General features: G+C 38.6%; 1 protein-coding gene across 1 annotated transcript in view; it reads left to right on the top strand.

The window, feature by feature from the left end:
• Positions 1 to 15671, top strand: part of fut8 (fucosyltransferase 8) — a 110431-nt gene extending 94760 nt beyond the window's left edge. Inside the window, exons 7-10 of the mRNA XM_005803108.3 lie at positions 2046 to 2292; positions 11168 to 11344; positions 11709 to 11859; positions 13995 to 15671. Of these exons, the coding sequence (XP_005803165.1) occupies positions 2046 to 2292; positions 11168 to 11344; positions 11709 to 11859; positions 13995 to 14333 (914 nt within the window). The 3' untranslated portion in view covers positions 14334 to 15671. The remainder of the gene's footprint in view (positions 1 to 2045; positions 2293 to 11167; positions 11345 to 11708; positions 11860 to 13994) is intronic.
• The last annotated feature ends 2511 nt before the right edge of the window (positions 15672 to 18182 follow it).

Here is an 18182-nt window from a genome sequence, read left to right on the forward strand (position 1 = left end):
AGATCCATATGCATCGGAAGAGGCTGTTACAGAAAACATATGCCGAGGTTGTGCAGTTAAGACATACTTGAGAGAGGCTTTGTGAGCTAATTAAGTAGCAGTGAGAAGCAGACATACTTCATATCTCTACATCTGTGCCAAGAAAAGCAGGCTTCAAAATATGCCCGTTCCCCCTTCTATGAATCATGCCAATGTTGTTATATAAGCAAAGACGAGCCTGGGAATATTTTTTCTGTTCAATATTTAATGCTTGTTCTAATTTATATTCAGTTCATACTCCGGCGCACACACACAAATCCAAGCCTTTTTTCCTCTACTTGTTTTTAGCATATTTTTTTAGCTACTCTGTTTCTGTGAAAGGCCGTTTTTAACGAGTCATTATGCCATTTATTTGGAAGCGTCTTATGGAGGCTGTGTTTGCAGCTGTGCTAGAGCCTGTGTATGGCAGTTACGAAAGTCACTTTAGTCTGACAGAGCACAGGCCTCAAAACTTGTCTTTTTACATAATTCAAGGGTTTTATACACATACACACACACGCCAGCAAACCTAGCTTGGGGTTTAAGACTGAAATGGAGTGAAGGTTGTGTCTGCCAGGCACATCCCTTCTGGCGAGATGTGATTAGCTGAAGCTCTTTGTGTGAGTTTGAGAGTGTGAATGCAATTTCTGTTTGTTGCCATTTTTATTTGGACCGACATAACTTATCAATGTCTGACCACATTCATTGTAGTTCACAGGACTTTTTTTTACCATCTGCACATTTTTATAAATTAGTGTGTGTAGATACATGGAGTTTGCAGGCTTGTACATGCTTGTAACCTTTGTTCTGACACGCAGGTGCACAGCTTCTGCATTTATGTATTTGGGTGCACAGTTGGCCTTGATGGTCAGGGAGGTCTGGCAGTTCAGGCAGTTGTGCAGTCCAGAGGACTGACCTTCATAATCAGCTCTCGTCAACCCTTCTTCTTGGGGCTGCTTCCAAGCAGGACTCAACCCTTGGACCATCCAGTGTTGGTCCACAAGCCACCACTTCCTTTTCCTTTTTAAGTGGACTGAAAGGTAATTGTAGCCTTTGAGAAAGGGCAGGCGAAAGTCATGAAGCTTGATTATGGTTACATGGTTAATTATTTTTACCATTCCTGCTAATTATGACAAATTACAGTTATAACTCTAAAACCTCATTATGACAACTACTTAAAAGAGTTCCAAAGATTTTGATGTTTTAAACTTAAAAGATATTTTTCTGTCCATGACACCAATTCGTTCTCCATAATTAGACATTTGCGTCCACCAAGTCCCAGTCCGTTTCTTAAAGGTAATAAAATTGATGAATTTGTGGCTTTAAAGTGGAGTAAGATAATGCACCTCTATTCTATAGTATTGTGTACTCACCAATGCGACTCCATAAATCGGCTTGTAATGTAACTCACTGCTGCTCTAGTTAACTGTATGCAGACAAAATTAGGATCGAAAGTTGCTGCGAAACATCATAAAATGTGATAAAGTGTTTCAGCTGCTTTTTGTGTAATGTTTGTTTTTCTCTGGAGTTTTCCTAATGGGAAACTTGCTCATCTCTATAAATTTGACAACAGCTGCCTTTTAGCAAAACGTAAACATAAAATTTTATACCCAAATCATCTGAAAATGCAATGGTAATAGATCATGTAGTGCAACTTTTATGTACATTACCCAAAAATCCAGATTCCTTTTTCAAGTTCACGGTCCATCATATAACTTTTGACTTCTGGAAGGATGTTAAAATGATAAGTCCAAGTAATGAAAATGAAACGGCTGAGTGATGAGGTTTCACAGAGCTGATGATGTGCCTCTTCTTTGAACAGCAGTTCAATGGGAACTTTAAAAAGTGTGACTGGACAATGGCTGATTGGTGGAGAAGATTGGTCATCGTTGGCACATGTCTGACACTAAGATGTCAGACACTAAGATCTGACATCTTAGTGTCGGATATCATAGGTCACCTTTATGGGTCCAAAAACAGGGATTTTCTTTATCCTTATCAATTATTTTGTATGTTTTCTGATCTAGGGGAGGCTCATGATAAGGATGTTCAAGTTGTGGAGTTGCCCATTGTGGACAGTCTACACCCTCGGCCCCCCTACTTACCTCTGGCAATCCCGGAGGACCTGGCCCCGCGTCTGCAGCGTCTGCATGGTGACCCGTCTGTCTGGTGGGTGTCGCAGTTCGTCAAGTATCTTGTTCGCCCTCAGGCGTGGCTGGAAAAGGAGATCCAGCAGACCACCGCCAAGCTGGGCTTCAAACATCCCATCATCGGGTAAGGACACTTAGCTCTCTCTTTTTTATGTTTCCGGCCTTGCTTTAATTCAGTGGTTACAAAAGAGTCAGTTACTATGGTATTCCTCTACAGTAGAATTCCTTTACTATTAGAGAAAAGAAACTGAAATGTTACTCATTATAGGGTTTTGCTTTGTATTGCTGCACTGCCGGCATATACTCAGCTTATGCTCATGCAAATCAACTAGTTTAAAGAAATTTCATCACTCTGTACTCATCACTCAGAGGTTTTTATTTATCTTTTAAAAGCAGTTTGTTTGATCATTTCTTGTTTTTGCTGTCGCCCTCAGTGACCTCAAATCAAATCAGCTCCTTCAGTTTAGCTAGGAACTTGCAGAATTAAATGCTAGAGGCTGTTTCAAATTAAATGAAATTGGACGAGACAAGGAAACTACACTTTTTATTAGATGCAGTGGCCTAGCATCTGTTCTTTTATCTTCAATGGCCTCTGTTAATTAAGTCGAACTGTTCGCTTCATTTCCTTCGCTGTCAACCAATGTTTCAAGAAGCCGGAGCATCACAGTGAATTTATCAATTTGTGCTATTATTAAGCATTATTCATCTAATCAAAGTAGTCTCGCTTTGTTTCAATGACCTCTATAATCCAGAAAATATTAAACACAAAAAGATCTATATCTGTGTATTTGTTGTTTATTTTGAAATGATCCCACACACACAATCATGTTTTATCAAAAACTTTTTTTTCATAGCTAAATATAGTTTCAGATACATGCGGCATGTGCTCTTTTGTACTAAATTCAGCCCACAGATAAGTCTGTTTATAACAAGACACAACAAAAGAGTGGTATGCTTTCCTAAAGTGTACTGTTTATAGAATAAAGCTTTTATTTTTTTGTTAAAATTAATACTGAGTTTAAAACGCTGGGCATTAGTTTGAAAGATCTTCATTTTTTAATAAAAGCATAGAACACAAAAATAGTCCAAAAATATCAGACTATGGGAAGATATCTATTTTATTTTATTGTATTTCAAATTAGGTTAGAAGATTATTCTTTTTTGAAAGTTATTCATTCATATAATATTTCATAGGAAATCCTACAATCTACACGTTATATTTTCATTTCAATTTAGTCTTTTTTTAAATCAAAAGGTTAGTAAAATATTATGTATAATATATAATAATCAAATTTAAAAAATCTCTCTTACCTATAAATTGGTTTTGCACAGTTTACAAGCATTTCCATATTGCAAATTATGTTGACTAATTGTCTGTCACCCATCTAAGTCTTGATATTACTGTTATGAAACTACACGTATAAAGTTTAGATGAAAATTTCAGATAATACTACGTAGTAGGGTTTATTTTATATGCCTCATTACTGCTCTGTTTGGACTGGGCTATCTGCAGGAGTTCACCACTGTTTTAAACTTACTTGGTCCAGTTCAGCAAGTGAGCTCTAACTCACTTGCCGTTCACAGTCCATCAAAAGTTATATGATGGACAGTGAACTTGAAGAGCACCCTATCAAAATACTGAAGACCAATTTTGAGAGCAGCACTCTCTTAAACAGCTTGTACATTTTTTAGCTGTTTACTTGTTTACGTTTCAGCAAATCCCCATCAGGCGCTGCGGCAACCGGCTCTTATGTTCTGTCAGCTAGCGTTTTCTCCAGTCGTGATATTCTGATATTCTTCTTTAGCAGCATTTTAAATCTGAAATCAAAAAGACTTTGCAAATAATTCTTGGCAGTTTTTCTAGCACACATTGAAGCGTGTTGCAGATGGTATGGGATTTACCTTAAGAAGGCAATAAGCATGATGACTGTTTAACTGTCAGACACTGGGAAGTCTTTCAAATGACTTTCAGGTCCTTTCAGGTAGTTGTAAGTCTCTGCAGAATCCCATAAGACTAACTCTGTTTATTTGAGGAAGATGTTTAAAACAAATGCTTAGACTTAGTGTATGATGTTTTTTTAAAGATTTACCCATGTCTTATCTTAACTGTCTTGTTTTACTTTCATGTTGCTGCTTTATGTCTTCATCTGTGGCCTTAGATGAAGTCATAAAGGGGGTTTGGTCTCCCATCCTCTCCGACCAAACCCTGGCCCTCAGATCTCCTCATTTATGATTGTTCTTCTGTCTTCAGTTGTTCACTCAGGGTTGTTCAAATATTTTCCACAGTCTCTCTTATGTACCCCAGGCATCATGCTGTACCTATATTCCTCCAACTCTCGCAGTTTTCCACATGTTTCTATCACTGCGCTTTGTGCTTTCCTTTGTACAACTCCTAACACACGACACATAGCCCTCCCTTTTTTCTATCCATGTCACCCGGAGAGGGGTTATTAAAATCATTTGGGTGTAGAATAAAGCTTTTATCTCTCGTTATTTGGCTTTCAGTAGTGCCACTTCGCACTGACGTCAAGCTGCAGGAAAAAGCCTGTGTGCATCTAAAAACAATGTGGAGGATGTAAAGGTTGAACTGAAAGTAAACCACAGAACTAATTTCGGGTATGAATGGTACCCTTGAATTTTGTGATACTGGAATAAGAGTCTCCCCCTAGTATGTTATACTTGTTTTGTTTGCTCTGTATTTTTTTTATTTTTTTGTCTTTTGTAATTTCTAAGTATTGTTTGATTTTTATTTTTGAATGTATTCCAAAAATTTCAAAACAATAAAGTTATAAAAAAAAAAAAGAAAGTAAACCACAGAAGTAGTGCGAAGATCAGGCAACAGGAGGGCAGGCTTGGTTTGATGGAGAGGGTGTCAAGAGATGTAGGATGACATTTTGCCCCCAAAGTCTTTCAGCGAACTCACACAAGTCCCAAACATCGCCATCACTCTCTCTGGGCCGCTCCCTTAAGACCCGTTCTGCAGCCATAAACTAGGAGCAGCCGTCAGCACAGATCCAACTCGCAACAATTTAGTGCAGTGTAATATTAGCCAGAATACCCAGAGAGAAAGTGCTGTTTCAGTCAAAAACACGCTTGCATCCTCCCTGTGCCCAGTATGGTTACCAGCAGGTCAGATTTCTCTGTGTGCTCATCAGTTTGGTGTGTTCAGTATGGTTGGAGCTGCAAATTTAAATAAAAATAACTCGCCTTCTGAGTTTACTTGTTTGAATCCATTATTTAGATTTTAATTTTGTATGCTGGTGTAAAAAGAGAGCAAAAGAAGCTTCTATGTCTGAATATTTAACTCGCATAAAACATCATGTTGTCTGCCTCTAGACTGGAACACAGGCAGTCGGAAATAATATGGCCCCTATATTTGTTTGAGGTTCTGGTTCCAGTAAGTAATTTTTTCAATCTTGTTTGTTTTTTGAAGCTATGCATAATCCACCACTTATGACCACCTAATTGTCTAATCATGATGTACTCAGATTTTTTCCATTCATTAATCTATCCACAAACCTTTTTCAAAAAACCTAATCATTTAAATTACTTTCTGTTGTAATGAAGTGAAGCCTCTGCATTCAATTCATTTAAATACTATCATCTTCACAATTAAATCTGATTAAAACAGGATAAGGGTAAGTAAGATTTATTTGGTCAGCTGTACAGAATTTGTTCTTCCGCTTGCAGTGACTGAGGAGGTCCATCAAACATGGGTCCAGAAGTTTTCATATGCAGTATATTTGTTTAAAAGAACATGTGAGACAAACATTTCTTACTTCATAGAGTTCATTTAGTAGCTTAAAAAAACTCACGATGGCTTTGTCTTTTCAGACGGCCCATTAGGTGTTGATGTTCATGATTCATCGCACCTTTATTATGGAGTGTGAAATAAGTAAAGCATACAAACCCACCTTCTAGCCTGGTGTACCTGGCTCATTTGTTAGTGAAGCAGACATTTTATTTCCCATGTTTATTCCTGATACAGCTCATACAGAACCAGCCTGGCTGGAGCCGAACACAACTGGAGGCAGTCCTCCTTAACGAACAAATTACTTATTAAAAGCCATTATGACTGCAGCTTGCCCCCTCTCCTCATATACATTGGTAGAACAATTGCAAATTGTTAAAGAAATTCTTAAGAAATACTTTACATACGAAATATGTTGTTGAATAATTTTGATTTTAATAGATAAGGGCAGACGTAATAGATTATGTGATTAGTTGATGGTGGCTGGCTGCTACAGCTCATTAAAGGTTCTGGACTTGTTCTGCTAACAACTAGATGCAGCAGAAGCTGATAAGAAGATACTTCTCTCAACTGTGTGCATGTAAAGAAAAAAACAAAACCCAAAGAAGCACGCTTTTAGCTATATTTTCTCTGCATGACAGCCATAATAAATATAAACTTAAGGTTGGTAAGGTAACTCCAACTTTCCAAGTCAGAAGTCTGATTTGCAATAAAACAAGAAGAGCAATTTCAGCATTTCCCCTTCCCCTACAGATATCGTTTCCACAAAACTATTAATATTTTGACCTTTATGACGAAACAGAATTGTGTTTTTTTTTTCTTTTTTTTTCTGAACATTTTGACTTTATTCGTGAAATAAACACACACAAATAACAATTTCACAAAAACTGTGAGCTCAACTTCCTGGGGGGAACAGATTAAATAAAAATCTCAAAAACATGAGTGGAACAAACATGACAAAATCAGGTGCATCACTGCAGGCTTGATGGCTCCCTGTGCTGGCATATTCTGAATCATGTTTTCCCTCCGTTCAAGTCGCCATATGCCAGTTCAATTGAAAGCAGTGGGGGATTTGAATTGACATGAGCCGTTTCAATCTGAGAATATGCTTTGGAAGTGCTACAATTGTGCAATCATTGCTGCTCCTCTTTCGACTCCTTGCAACCTTGACAGCTTATTAAAACACTTTACTTTGGCTGCTCTTTTAATTCCCCATTATCTATAATTTTACGCAATGAGGAAGCGTCTTAATAACAGCTCTGGCATGTTTTGATGTCAAAGCACGTGTTGCATAAGCAATGAGTTTATTGCTCGTGTGTATGTAATTATGAGCTGTTTTTCTAAAGACGGGAACTTTAATGGAGGCTGCGGTTTGGAAAGCCAAGTTTCCCTGAGTTTCTGTTGTCCTCTCGTCTGGCTTCTGATAGACAGCCAGAGCCCCGAGGTCAGTCTCCAACAAATAATTTATTCAGTCTATGTGCTATTGTCACAGTCTGCCAGAATCAGCACTTGCTGTGCCTTGTGTGGGCGTGTTTGATGCCATTAATGTATGCTTTTACGCCCACCGTGAGCATCGCCCTGCCTTGCCAATACTGTATGAATAGACGGGACTGAATTGAATCACTGTAGTGGCAGAGTGGGAGAGTGCCGTTAGGTTCGAAAGAGAAACCGGAGGGGGAGTGGAGTAGCAGAAAGCTGCGCGGTGCGTCACTACGGCCTCTGTTGCTCTGACAGATGGAGAACAGGGCTGAAAAAAACAGAGGTTTCACAGGAACAAAGAAATGCAGACATGAAAGAAGGAGGTGAGCAGGAGGGAGGGCTCCTCACAAAGCCTGATGTCAGGACCTCTGTCCGATCACAGACAGAAGACCAAATGAAACACTCCAACATCCGTGTCACCCACTCAACCTTCTGTTCTCACCTCCATTCTCTGGCTTGTGTTTGCCACGTAAATAAATCAGAGCATCCTTGAACAGGCACTGATTGATCTCCTGCCAGAAGCAGAAATTAGGTATAGCTTGTTTATTCTTTTTCCTTGAACCTTTGAGGCACTTTTTTTTTGTGCTTTTGCCTGAGTTTTTTTTTTTATATATATATAAAGGTAGTGGATGCAGCACAGCGGTTAAAAGAAGTCGTTGCGATCCGTAAATCAGTTGAAAGATACTGAACAGATAAAAGACAACAATTCTTTGTCCCTCTGAGGATTTCCTCACCCAAGATGTTCCAATGGATCCTTGACCCAGTGGATGGGTTTTGCAGTTCCCAGAGGGGAAATGTGCAAGTGTTTGCTTGCTAGAAACCTATTGAACACCATTATCATTGTCTTCAGTAAAGAATTTTTCACTTTGCCATAGCGTAACAGTCATTATACCGCTTGGTTCCTAGAGATGAGAAGGTATCACCACAAGGGGGCGCCTATTCCCTTTTTTCTTTGTTGTACTATTGTACAGAGTGAGAACTCGTTTTCCACGTCATTGTAGAGAGAAGCATCGTGATGATGAGGTGCAGAGCGGAAAACTATCCTTGCTTTTCTCGTGTATGAGAATATAATGTTAGTACCGTGGAGATCTGGCTTTACATGGACGAAGTGAAATAAAGTGAAAGTGTGGAATACTTCAACAGTACGTCCTGCTGTTTTGGGTTAGAGTGGCTAACCACCATTGCTTTCTCCTTCTCCAACCTCTCACCCCACCGTCACAATAGGCCAAGAGGCTGCTGGCCAAAAATGTAGACCATGCTTTAAAGAGAAAAACTTTGCAGCTGGTTGCATGTAAAAGATGACTGGCTTCTGGAGAAACTGTTTTCGGCCAGAGAAGATAAAGATTGAACTATTTGGCCCCAATGACAAGAATGTTTATTGTGTCAAGAAAGTATTCCCTTCCAGGTCTGGAAAAGTTTGGAAAATGTTGGAGTTTCCAGACTTTCTTCCACCCAGGCCTTATAACTTCTGAAAATCTAATTTTCTACAAACATTTTGAGTTTTATATTAGTTATTGGTAAATCCACAACACAACTGTAGATTAATATTTCATCCATCACTATTTTGTTTCTTGAGTCACTGACTGGAAACCCAAAGCTAAAAGCACACTGAGGAATCAAGTAAGGGCCATTTTAGTGCTCTTTATTTATTCAGCTGAATCTTTTATTTTAAAACTAGGTCTGGCTTAGATGCCAGCAAAGAAAACATTAAGACTCCACTTTTTTGCAGAAAAAATATCAAAGATCACAAACTGTAAAATAAACAGTATTCAATACTATTACTTTAAACTACTAAACTTTAAGCAATGTCAAGCAAAATCTAAGTCGGTCTTAAATGTCCAAAACATTTGAAAATCTGCCAGCAAAATCTGGTCTGGAAAAGTAAAAAAAAAAAAAAAAAATGTTGAAATGGAAAATGTGTCAGAACCCTAAGATACGAGAAGCCTTTAAAACCAAAGCTGTTAAGCATGGCGCTTCCTGCGTCACGTAGTGGAGCTGTTTCCCTGCTGCATTTCACAAAGTGGTTTTTAATTAGGAAGGACAACTTCCTCCAAATCTCCATCTCCACTTTCAAACAATCTTCTTGCCAGACTAATCCAGGACAGTGTTGGATGGTCAAACTGGAAAATGATGCCAAGAAAATCACAACTTGTTTCAAAATTAAGAGAACAGGCCCCAATTAGCACCAATTAGCTACTAGAATGTCTTTCACAGTCACTCTACTGGTTGGTAAAATATTTTTTTGCGTCACTCTCTGTATGTCTGGACAAATACTTGGTTCATGGACAGGTTGGGCAGCTCGTATAGGGAAAATGTGAAAATGCTCGCTCGATTTTCCGACTTAAATGGGAGATTTCTCAGATTTGGAAATTTCATTTGCTCCCCGAATCTAAATGTCACAATGCAGATTTAGTGGCAGCTGGTTTCATCATTGAATAATTCAGGATAGAAAGAAATTTTGTTTCGTCCTTCATCAGTATAAGGGTTGTTTCTGTGCCAGAGAGGGAGTACTTGTCTTTTTATATTTTCAAGCTGTGCTCTTCTCCTCACATGTAAATTCTGCGACCATGATTTCTCTGTTTTTCTCCTTCTTCCCTGGAAGCAATGAACAGGATGCTAAAAAGAATGACAACTGGGCTCATTATTTCTTTTCTTTCCTTTGTCTTTGAATCTCCCTATGATTTCTACTATAATTCCCTGTTTGCCACAGTCTCCTCATAGCTTTGTTTTTCTCCTATAGCTCTCCTGCTGCAACAATAAAATCATTTATAAATTGGGTAATTTCAATGGCTTTTTATTTTATTAAAACAGCTGGAGAATTTTTTAAAAAGATTCCAGGAAAGGAAGCTTAAAGCATTAATGTTATGGTGCCTTAGTCCTTTTGGTGACACTTTATTTGACCGGTTGTGAATAAGACTGTCATGACACCGTCATAAACATGACATAACAACCTGTCATGAACATGAGTAAGTCTTAAATAAAATTTATGACTGTTGTCATAAAGTGTCATTTGGTAAATCATGAAACATTATTCAGAATGTCTTCATTATGACAACTTGACATTAACCAAGAAATCATGATCTGACATAAACTTGTTATAAAAGTATTATTATTAGTATTTGTTTGTTTTAGTTGTTAATGAATTCATTAATTATTTTTTCCATTCAGCAAATAATGTGACTGCTGTCACACAAAGCTTCCATCACCTTGACTAATTTTTTTTTTTAAATGTTCTTACAAGCAAAATCTCTTTTACCACGTCTCACTTTTTGTATTAAAAATTAAAATAGATTTATGCCTAAAAATAATTGCACCAAAACATTACTCTTCATAGCGTGAGGACTTCTTTGTATTGTACCACAAAAAGTATTTGTGTTGAACAACTTAACTGTAATTATCACAATGGACTAGGACAAAAGAAACAATACAGGTTTTTGTAGACAGGCAGTATAAAATTAGATTTTTCAAAAGTTTTAATTCTGCTTCAGGAATCGGCACATTATATTAAATAAAAGGAGAAATCGATGACGAAATGAATTATTTGATTGTATTTTGGCATGAAAAGCAGACTGCTGTTTTTGCGCTTAAGTTGGAATCCGAAGTGGAAGTGCAGTTCTGATGAACTGGCAAGATCAGTACTTACTAAATTTAAAATATTAATTCACATGTTTGACATGTTTTATTTTTCTTTTGAAAAAACATCAAAGTATCGAAATTATCTGTGGCCTGCAGTGCTCGTCTATATAATCATGTGTTTTTGATTTTTCAGGGTCCATGTTAGGAGGACGGATAAGGTGGGCACAGAGGCGGCCTTCCATCCAATAGAGGAGTACATGAAGCACGTGGAGGAACAATTCCAGCTTCTAGCCAGACGCGTCAATCTGGACAAGAAGCGGGTTTATTTGGCCACAGACGATCCCTCCCTGCTGCAGGAAGCTAAGACAAAGTGAGTTTTTGTGATTTTTTAATCACAGCTCAAGTGCAGTGAAAAAGTATTCTCCCTTACATATCTGTTTATTTATTTTCCTTTTTTTTTGTCACATTTAAATGATCAAAGATAGGTTGGATGAATATAAAAATCTGTTTTTTGATGATGATCGCTGTTTATTATAGAAAAAAACTACCCACACCACTGAGTGAAAATATGATTGCCCCACTTGTTTAATTATAGGTGGCTTAAGTGACTAAGTTTCAAGTGTTTTCAGTAAAATAGCAACACCCATTCCTGTTGAATCAAGAAATTACTTAAATACAACCTGTCTGATGACATGAAGTACTCATCATCTTCATTTGTTTGTTTCTTTCCTCAGGTATCCGGACTATGAGTTCATCAGCGATAACTCCATCTCGTGGTCAGCGGGCCTTCACAACCGTTACACCGAGAACTCACTGAGAGGCGTCATCCTGGACATCCACTTCCTGTCTCAGACGGACTTCCTGGTCTGCACGTTCTCCTCACAGGTTTGCTCACAGCAGTTGACTCTTGGCTTGAAAAATAACCGTGCATGCTATTATATAGCATTTCTTAATGGAGTTTATTAAAAATTTAACTGAATGTTGTGTAATATGGAAAACAAGAAATTTGGTTGAGAGGTAGCAATTTCTTTGCAACTTTAGAGAACAAATTGCCCAGAACTGTATTATTTTGAAAATCATATGCATTAATTTTTACACTAAAAGATTTATCTGATGTGCATTTCGTTTTCTGATACCTTCTGCTGACAGAAAATATTTTACAGCTGTAAAAAAAAAAAAAAAAGCAACAGTTGATGTTTTCTACTTTGTCACAAGCCAAACTGGAACGACTTCATTAAAGACACTTGTGATTGTCAACAACCCCATTGTCCTATTTTCCCTCACGTTTCAAAGCGCAGAAACAATTACCCCATTTACTACAGCTTTGATGTTGCATCACTCCTTTGATTATTTTGGCTTCCAAAGTCGTGTTTATTGCAAATTTTTATGTGAAGTGCAAAGGCCTTATTCCAGTCCTAAAAATAAAGTGAGAGCTCCTTGATGCCAGCGTATAATCCTGGTTTATAAACCTACATCAAAGATCTCACAGAGTAAGGTGCTTAGCTCATTTTATGTTATACCTCTATTCTATAGAAAGAAATGGAGACTCCACGTCGCCGTGGCTGCACTATACAGTGCTTTGCTAAAGTATTCACACCACTTGACGTTTTTCACTCTTTGTCATATTACAACCACAACAGCAGTTCACAGAAATTATTGAGATTAACTAAAATTTAGAAGTCGCATGTGGGGTTCAGTCCTGGGGGATTTCTATTTAATATTTACATGCTCCTTTAGCACAAATAAGATAAGTTACCATAACTACGCAGATGATACACAGCTCTACATTACGATGTCACCAGATGACTATGAACCCATCCAAGCAACGAACAAAGGTGTGCAGCAAATCAATGTATGGATGTGCCATAACATTTTTGTCAGCTGAAAAGAAACAAAACTGAAGTTATTCTCTAGAGTTAGCACACAGATTCAGTTATTACAGCTAGAAACTACTGATTAGGCCCAAAATCTGGGTGTAGTGATGGACTCAGATCTGAACCTTCAGAAACATATAAACTTAATTACAAAGTCAACCTTTTATCACCTGAAGAACATTTCTGGAACACTTCCCATGCGTTTATCTTCAGGCGGAATGATTACTGCAACTATGTCTTCACATCTTGCTTGTTTCATAATTTATTATTGTGTTATGTTTGATTCATGTAAGTCACTTTGAGCTGCTTTGTTGCTGAAATCTGCTATTCAAACAAACTTGACTCAATTTACCTTTGGTTATATTTAAATAACTGACCCAGCTAACAGAGTAAAGGGGGTTGAATAAAAGCCCATAAGGCACATTCAAACACCATGGGTCATTTTCCATCTTGTTAAAAAATGTAATATATTTTTGTCAATCACATACAATCTCAACAAAACTTATCAAATCAATCAATCAAATTTTATTTACCATATTTTCCGCACTATAAGGCGCACCGCATTATAAGGCGCACTGTCGGCTTTTGAGAAAATTGAAGGGTTTTAGATGCGCCTTATAGTGCGGAAAATACGGTATATAGCACATTTCAGCAACAAGGCATTTCAAAGTGCTTTACATCATAACAAACACAAAGTCATGCAACATAGAATCAACAATCAAAACATGACATTAAGTAAAGTGCCATTGTTAATAATTACGTTTCAAATACAACTCTAAACCGGTGGGTTTTTAGTCGAGATTTAAAGGAAGTCAGTGTTTCAGCTGTTTTACAGTTTTCTGGAAGTTTGTTCCAGATTTGTGGTGCATAGAAGCTGAATGCCGCTTCTCCTCATTTGGTTCTGGTTCTGGGGATGACCAGAACCAGAAGACCTGAGGGGTTGGAAGTTTGATACAACAACAGCAGATTTTTAATGCATTGTGGTGCTAAGCCGTTCAGTATTAATTTATTAAAGCTTGTTGTTGTATTGTGACATAATGTGGAAAAGTTTAAAAAGTATTAATTATTTTGCAGGGCACTATTTCACTAATTTGAAAGCACCTTTTTAGACTGTAAAAATAATCCTTGCTTGTGTTTTTTTGTCAGGTTTGCCGTGTAGCCTATGAGATCATGCAGACACTCCATCCGGACGCCTCCTCTTATTTCTACTCCCTAGATGACATCTACTATTTCGGAGGTCAGAACGCCCACAATCAGATCGCCATCTACCCGCACCAGCCACGCAACAGCGAGGACATTCCCCTGGAGCCTGGTGACGTGATCGGCGTGGCCGGCAACCACTGGGACGGATACTCCAAAGGCATCAACCGCAAGCTGGGACGCACAGGCCTCTACCCCTCCTACAAGGTCAAGGAGAAAATTGAGACGGTGAAGTACCCACTGTACCCCGAGGCAGACAAACTGCTCAACTCTCAAAACAAGTAAAAAAAGAAGACAGTAGGGAAAAAAAAGAAGAGTATGGAGAAACATGTAGTCTCCGGTTCCAGGGAAGGAGGCTGCCTTTTTTTGTACAGAAGAAAGAGGCGTACACGCTGCGCTAAGCTGAGAAGAAAAGAAATAGCCTGCACCCAGGGGTGATAGGAACAAAATGCACTCTGTGTGTGTGTGTGTGTGCGAGTGTGTGTATCTGCGAAGGCGTGTATGAGTGCGTGCACTTTTGTAAATGCCTGTGCATACGTCAGGTCACGGAAGACTTGCACCCTACCACTGCTCCCTCTCCCCAGCGCCCCCACCTGACGTTTTGACGTTGGGTTTGTAGAGATACGTAGACGTGAACATTGATTTTTAAAACAAATCAAGAAAAAAGAAATAAAAAACAATTAAGATCTCCACGCAATCGGGCTGAGCTGTCCGTCCTGAAATGACACTGGGACTACTGTTAGCCTGGCACACCCCAGTACGAGCTTCGAATCAATGACTGAAGAAACAAACAAAAAAAATCAAATTATGTGTTTTGATTTTTATTTAATTCTTTCCAGTGGTTTTGATTCTAATCTTGCCTTGTTTTTCCTCATGTACTTTTCTTTGTTTTTTGTTTACTGAATGTACTGTGTCCTCTTCTTGCCATGCTTCTCGTCATCTCACCGTGCTTCCTCCATTTCATGTCATCACGTGCAATTAATTTCACTGAAACCATGTTGTGCTTTTATCGAGTGTTTTTAACGGTCTTAATTTTGTGCGCCTGGGGCTTGTGCATTGTATACTGTACAGTGTGTGTGCTCGTGTGTGTGTGTGTGTGAAAGAGAGAGTGAAAAGCAGAGAAGGATGTGTGTGATCATGTGTGCCTGTGTGTGAGGTTAAAGTCTAAGGGGCCATGTCATAACCATGTGCCTGGTTATTCTTTTTTGTATATCTGAGTGAACAGTGTTCGGGCGGCGGCAGTGGGGACTCTGATCGGCCCTTAGCACTTAGATCAAACCACGAACACCTGTCACTCCACTGCTAGCGATAACAAACAATGATTAGGTTGAATGAAGAGTGATAAACTCATGGTGCACCGATACACGAGCCGTCCCGAGGCTCACCAAAAAGAAGCTCTCCAATGATGATTAGGTCCTTTTTAGGCATTTTTGTCTGCCTCCACCATTGTCGTTTGTTTTCCTTTTTTTATTTTGCTGTTTTAAGATTTGAAATAAATATATGTTGTTTTTTTTTTAAGTGCTATGTCATATCAAACCTCCCCACCATGAAGGCTTTTTTCATAACTTATGTTCTTGGGCATTGTCTTTGATAACCACAAATCAAATAAACTTGAGAAACACATTTTTCCCTCTGGTTTGATATGTTTTTCCTTATGCAATCCATCTTGCCCAGTGATGGACTGGTGACCTGTCCTGTGCCTTTTGACTACTGAAAAGATTAAGCAGGTGCAGAAATAGATTGGTGGATTGGATAGAACTACAGTATATACATTTATCAATTCTTTCCCACTTGTGTAGGGGCTACTGCTATAAATGTAACTTCCAGCATGACTTGTTAATCTATAGACATTCCATTCATCTAAATTGGGTAAATTAGTGGGTAAATAGGAAGGATCTTGTCTCATAGCTCTGAAGGGTTAAGACTAAAAATGTAAAATGACACCTGGATCTGATTGGCAACCAGTGTAGCAACTTTAAAATAGAAGTTATACAAGTTAATCTTTTTGAGCGAGCCAGTATTCTTGGAGCAGAGTTTTTGACAACTTGAAGACAAGCAAGATCCTTCTTGTAGGAACAAGTAAACATGTCATTCAAGTTCACTTGTTGACACTCTTGATATAAGTTTTGAGATGTTTTTACAATGTATTTTAAATTATGTTTTAGAGAAAAAGCTTAATCAAATATAAATGTTTTGAGTCTGAGTCACTCAGTTGCTGTTTATTGTCATACATGCCACTGTCCGGTATCAAAATCTGGCTTTATCTGTAAGTAGATTATTCAACCACCACTTAATGTTTGGTAAGCAGTTAAACAAAGAGGACAGTTTGTGAACCTCGTGTGGCTTAAATGAGCAGCATAGCTGAATATCACAGGATAAGCATCATCACTAATTCGCTCAGTTATATGGCAAAAACAAGGAACAGCCCCAGTCCAATCAGGGAACCTGGAGGCTGTATCCTGATACCAGCCTCTTTCCCTCTACTTGTTAAGATTGCCTCAGGCATGCAAGTGAGTAATAAGTATTTAAGTGAGGAAGAGAAGCTCACTAATGGTGGTGGAAAAGTTTTCCTATAACTGCCCTAAATTACAACTCTTTCAATAGGAGACAGGCATTGGTCAAGCCAAGCAGAGCTGCCAGAGTGAGTGAGTGACGCAAATTAAGAACTGCACCTTTTTGGCAGAGCTCTTACTCCACTACAACAGAAGAGAGAGGCATTACTGCAAATAGGGCTCCACTCTGCCAGACCATCTGATTCTCTATCCTAATATCGCTCATGGCGATACTTGAACTCTTTTGCTTGAGGCAGAGCAATCCAGTTGTAAACCATGACAACAGACTTGAAGGAACTGACTCACATCCTAGCCACTTCGCACTTGCCTACAAATTGGTCTAGTGTGCACTGAAAGCCATGACTTGAATAGGCAATCCTATTCAAGTCATGGCTTTCAGTGCACACTAGACCAACTAGGGAATCCAGGTGGTAATCTCCTCGATTAGAAATTCAGCAATCTGTTGGAGTCTCTTCTTCAACACCCCAGAATAAACTTTCTCAGGGAAGAATAGTGTGGTCAATCAATTATTGGAACACATTCTTGTTAAATACTAGGACCACAACCCCCAGTCTGCAACTCCACAGATGTCATCTGAGATCTCCTTACAACACAGAAGAGGCATGTCAGGCACAGTCCAGCAATGTTCAGACCGTTCAGTGTCTCTGGGTCAGTCTCATACACAGGAGGAACATGAAATTGTGGAGCTTTTAAGCTACGTCAGTGACCTCGGCTATTGCGATACACTTACCTTTCTCCATCCTCAATCTGTTCCACAGAGAACATTTTTACTGGATTGAGGAGTAACTGGCTTCTACCCATCTGTAGAATCAGCTATTTATATTTGGAGACTCTCTCAAAGGTGTCCATCAGTTTTTGAAGAGCAAAAGTTGAAGTTAATCGTTTGATATTTTCATCCAAAAAAAAGAGGACACTGGCATCGAAAACATCTGTCATTTAAGGATCAAAGAATTAGGCTTTAGCTGTTAACTTCAAATACTATCACTAGTTTGTCTTATAAATCATGCAGTTAAGAAAGTGAACTCAGTTTTCCATCATCTCAAAGCCAGGGCTCCTAAAGATGTCATTGATTTGCATTTCAAACTGAGTGCCTTTAATAGAGACATTTCATTCCTTAATTTAAATATAGCATGTGACAGCTACATGACATTTCTGCGTTACACTCTGAAACATTTCTCTCCATGGAGACTCAATATAGACCCATCAATAAAGTACCAGGAAGACTTCTTGCTCTCGCTTATTATCCCATTTCCTACTTCCTGCACGTCTCGATCGTTTGTGATCTTGTTCAGTGTGTCTTATTTATGGGCTGTCTTGTTATTTTGTTACTCTTGAGGGCTTTGTGGGGAGTTTCATTACAGATCCCTCTTTAATTTCAACTGATCTGCATGCTTCATTGGATGCCCATAAGGAAAGTCACAGAGCTGGCAGAGAAGATTAGCTTTTTAGTGTAAGCAAGGAAGAATGATAGTTGGGTTTTTTTGTGTGTGTTTCTCTCTTTTTTTTGTTCCCACTTAGCTTTGACGAACAATATGCGACCAATTTGGCCCACGTTGACAAA

This window comes from Xiphophorus maculatus, chromosome 15 (assembly GCF_002775205.1).
Source record: "Xiphophorus maculatus strain JP 163 A chromosome 15, X_maculatus-5.0-male, whole genome shotgun sequence".
Lineage (NCBI taxonomy): Eukaryota > Metazoa > Chordata > Actinopteri > Cyprinodontiformes > Poeciliidae > Xiphophorus > Xiphophorus maculatus.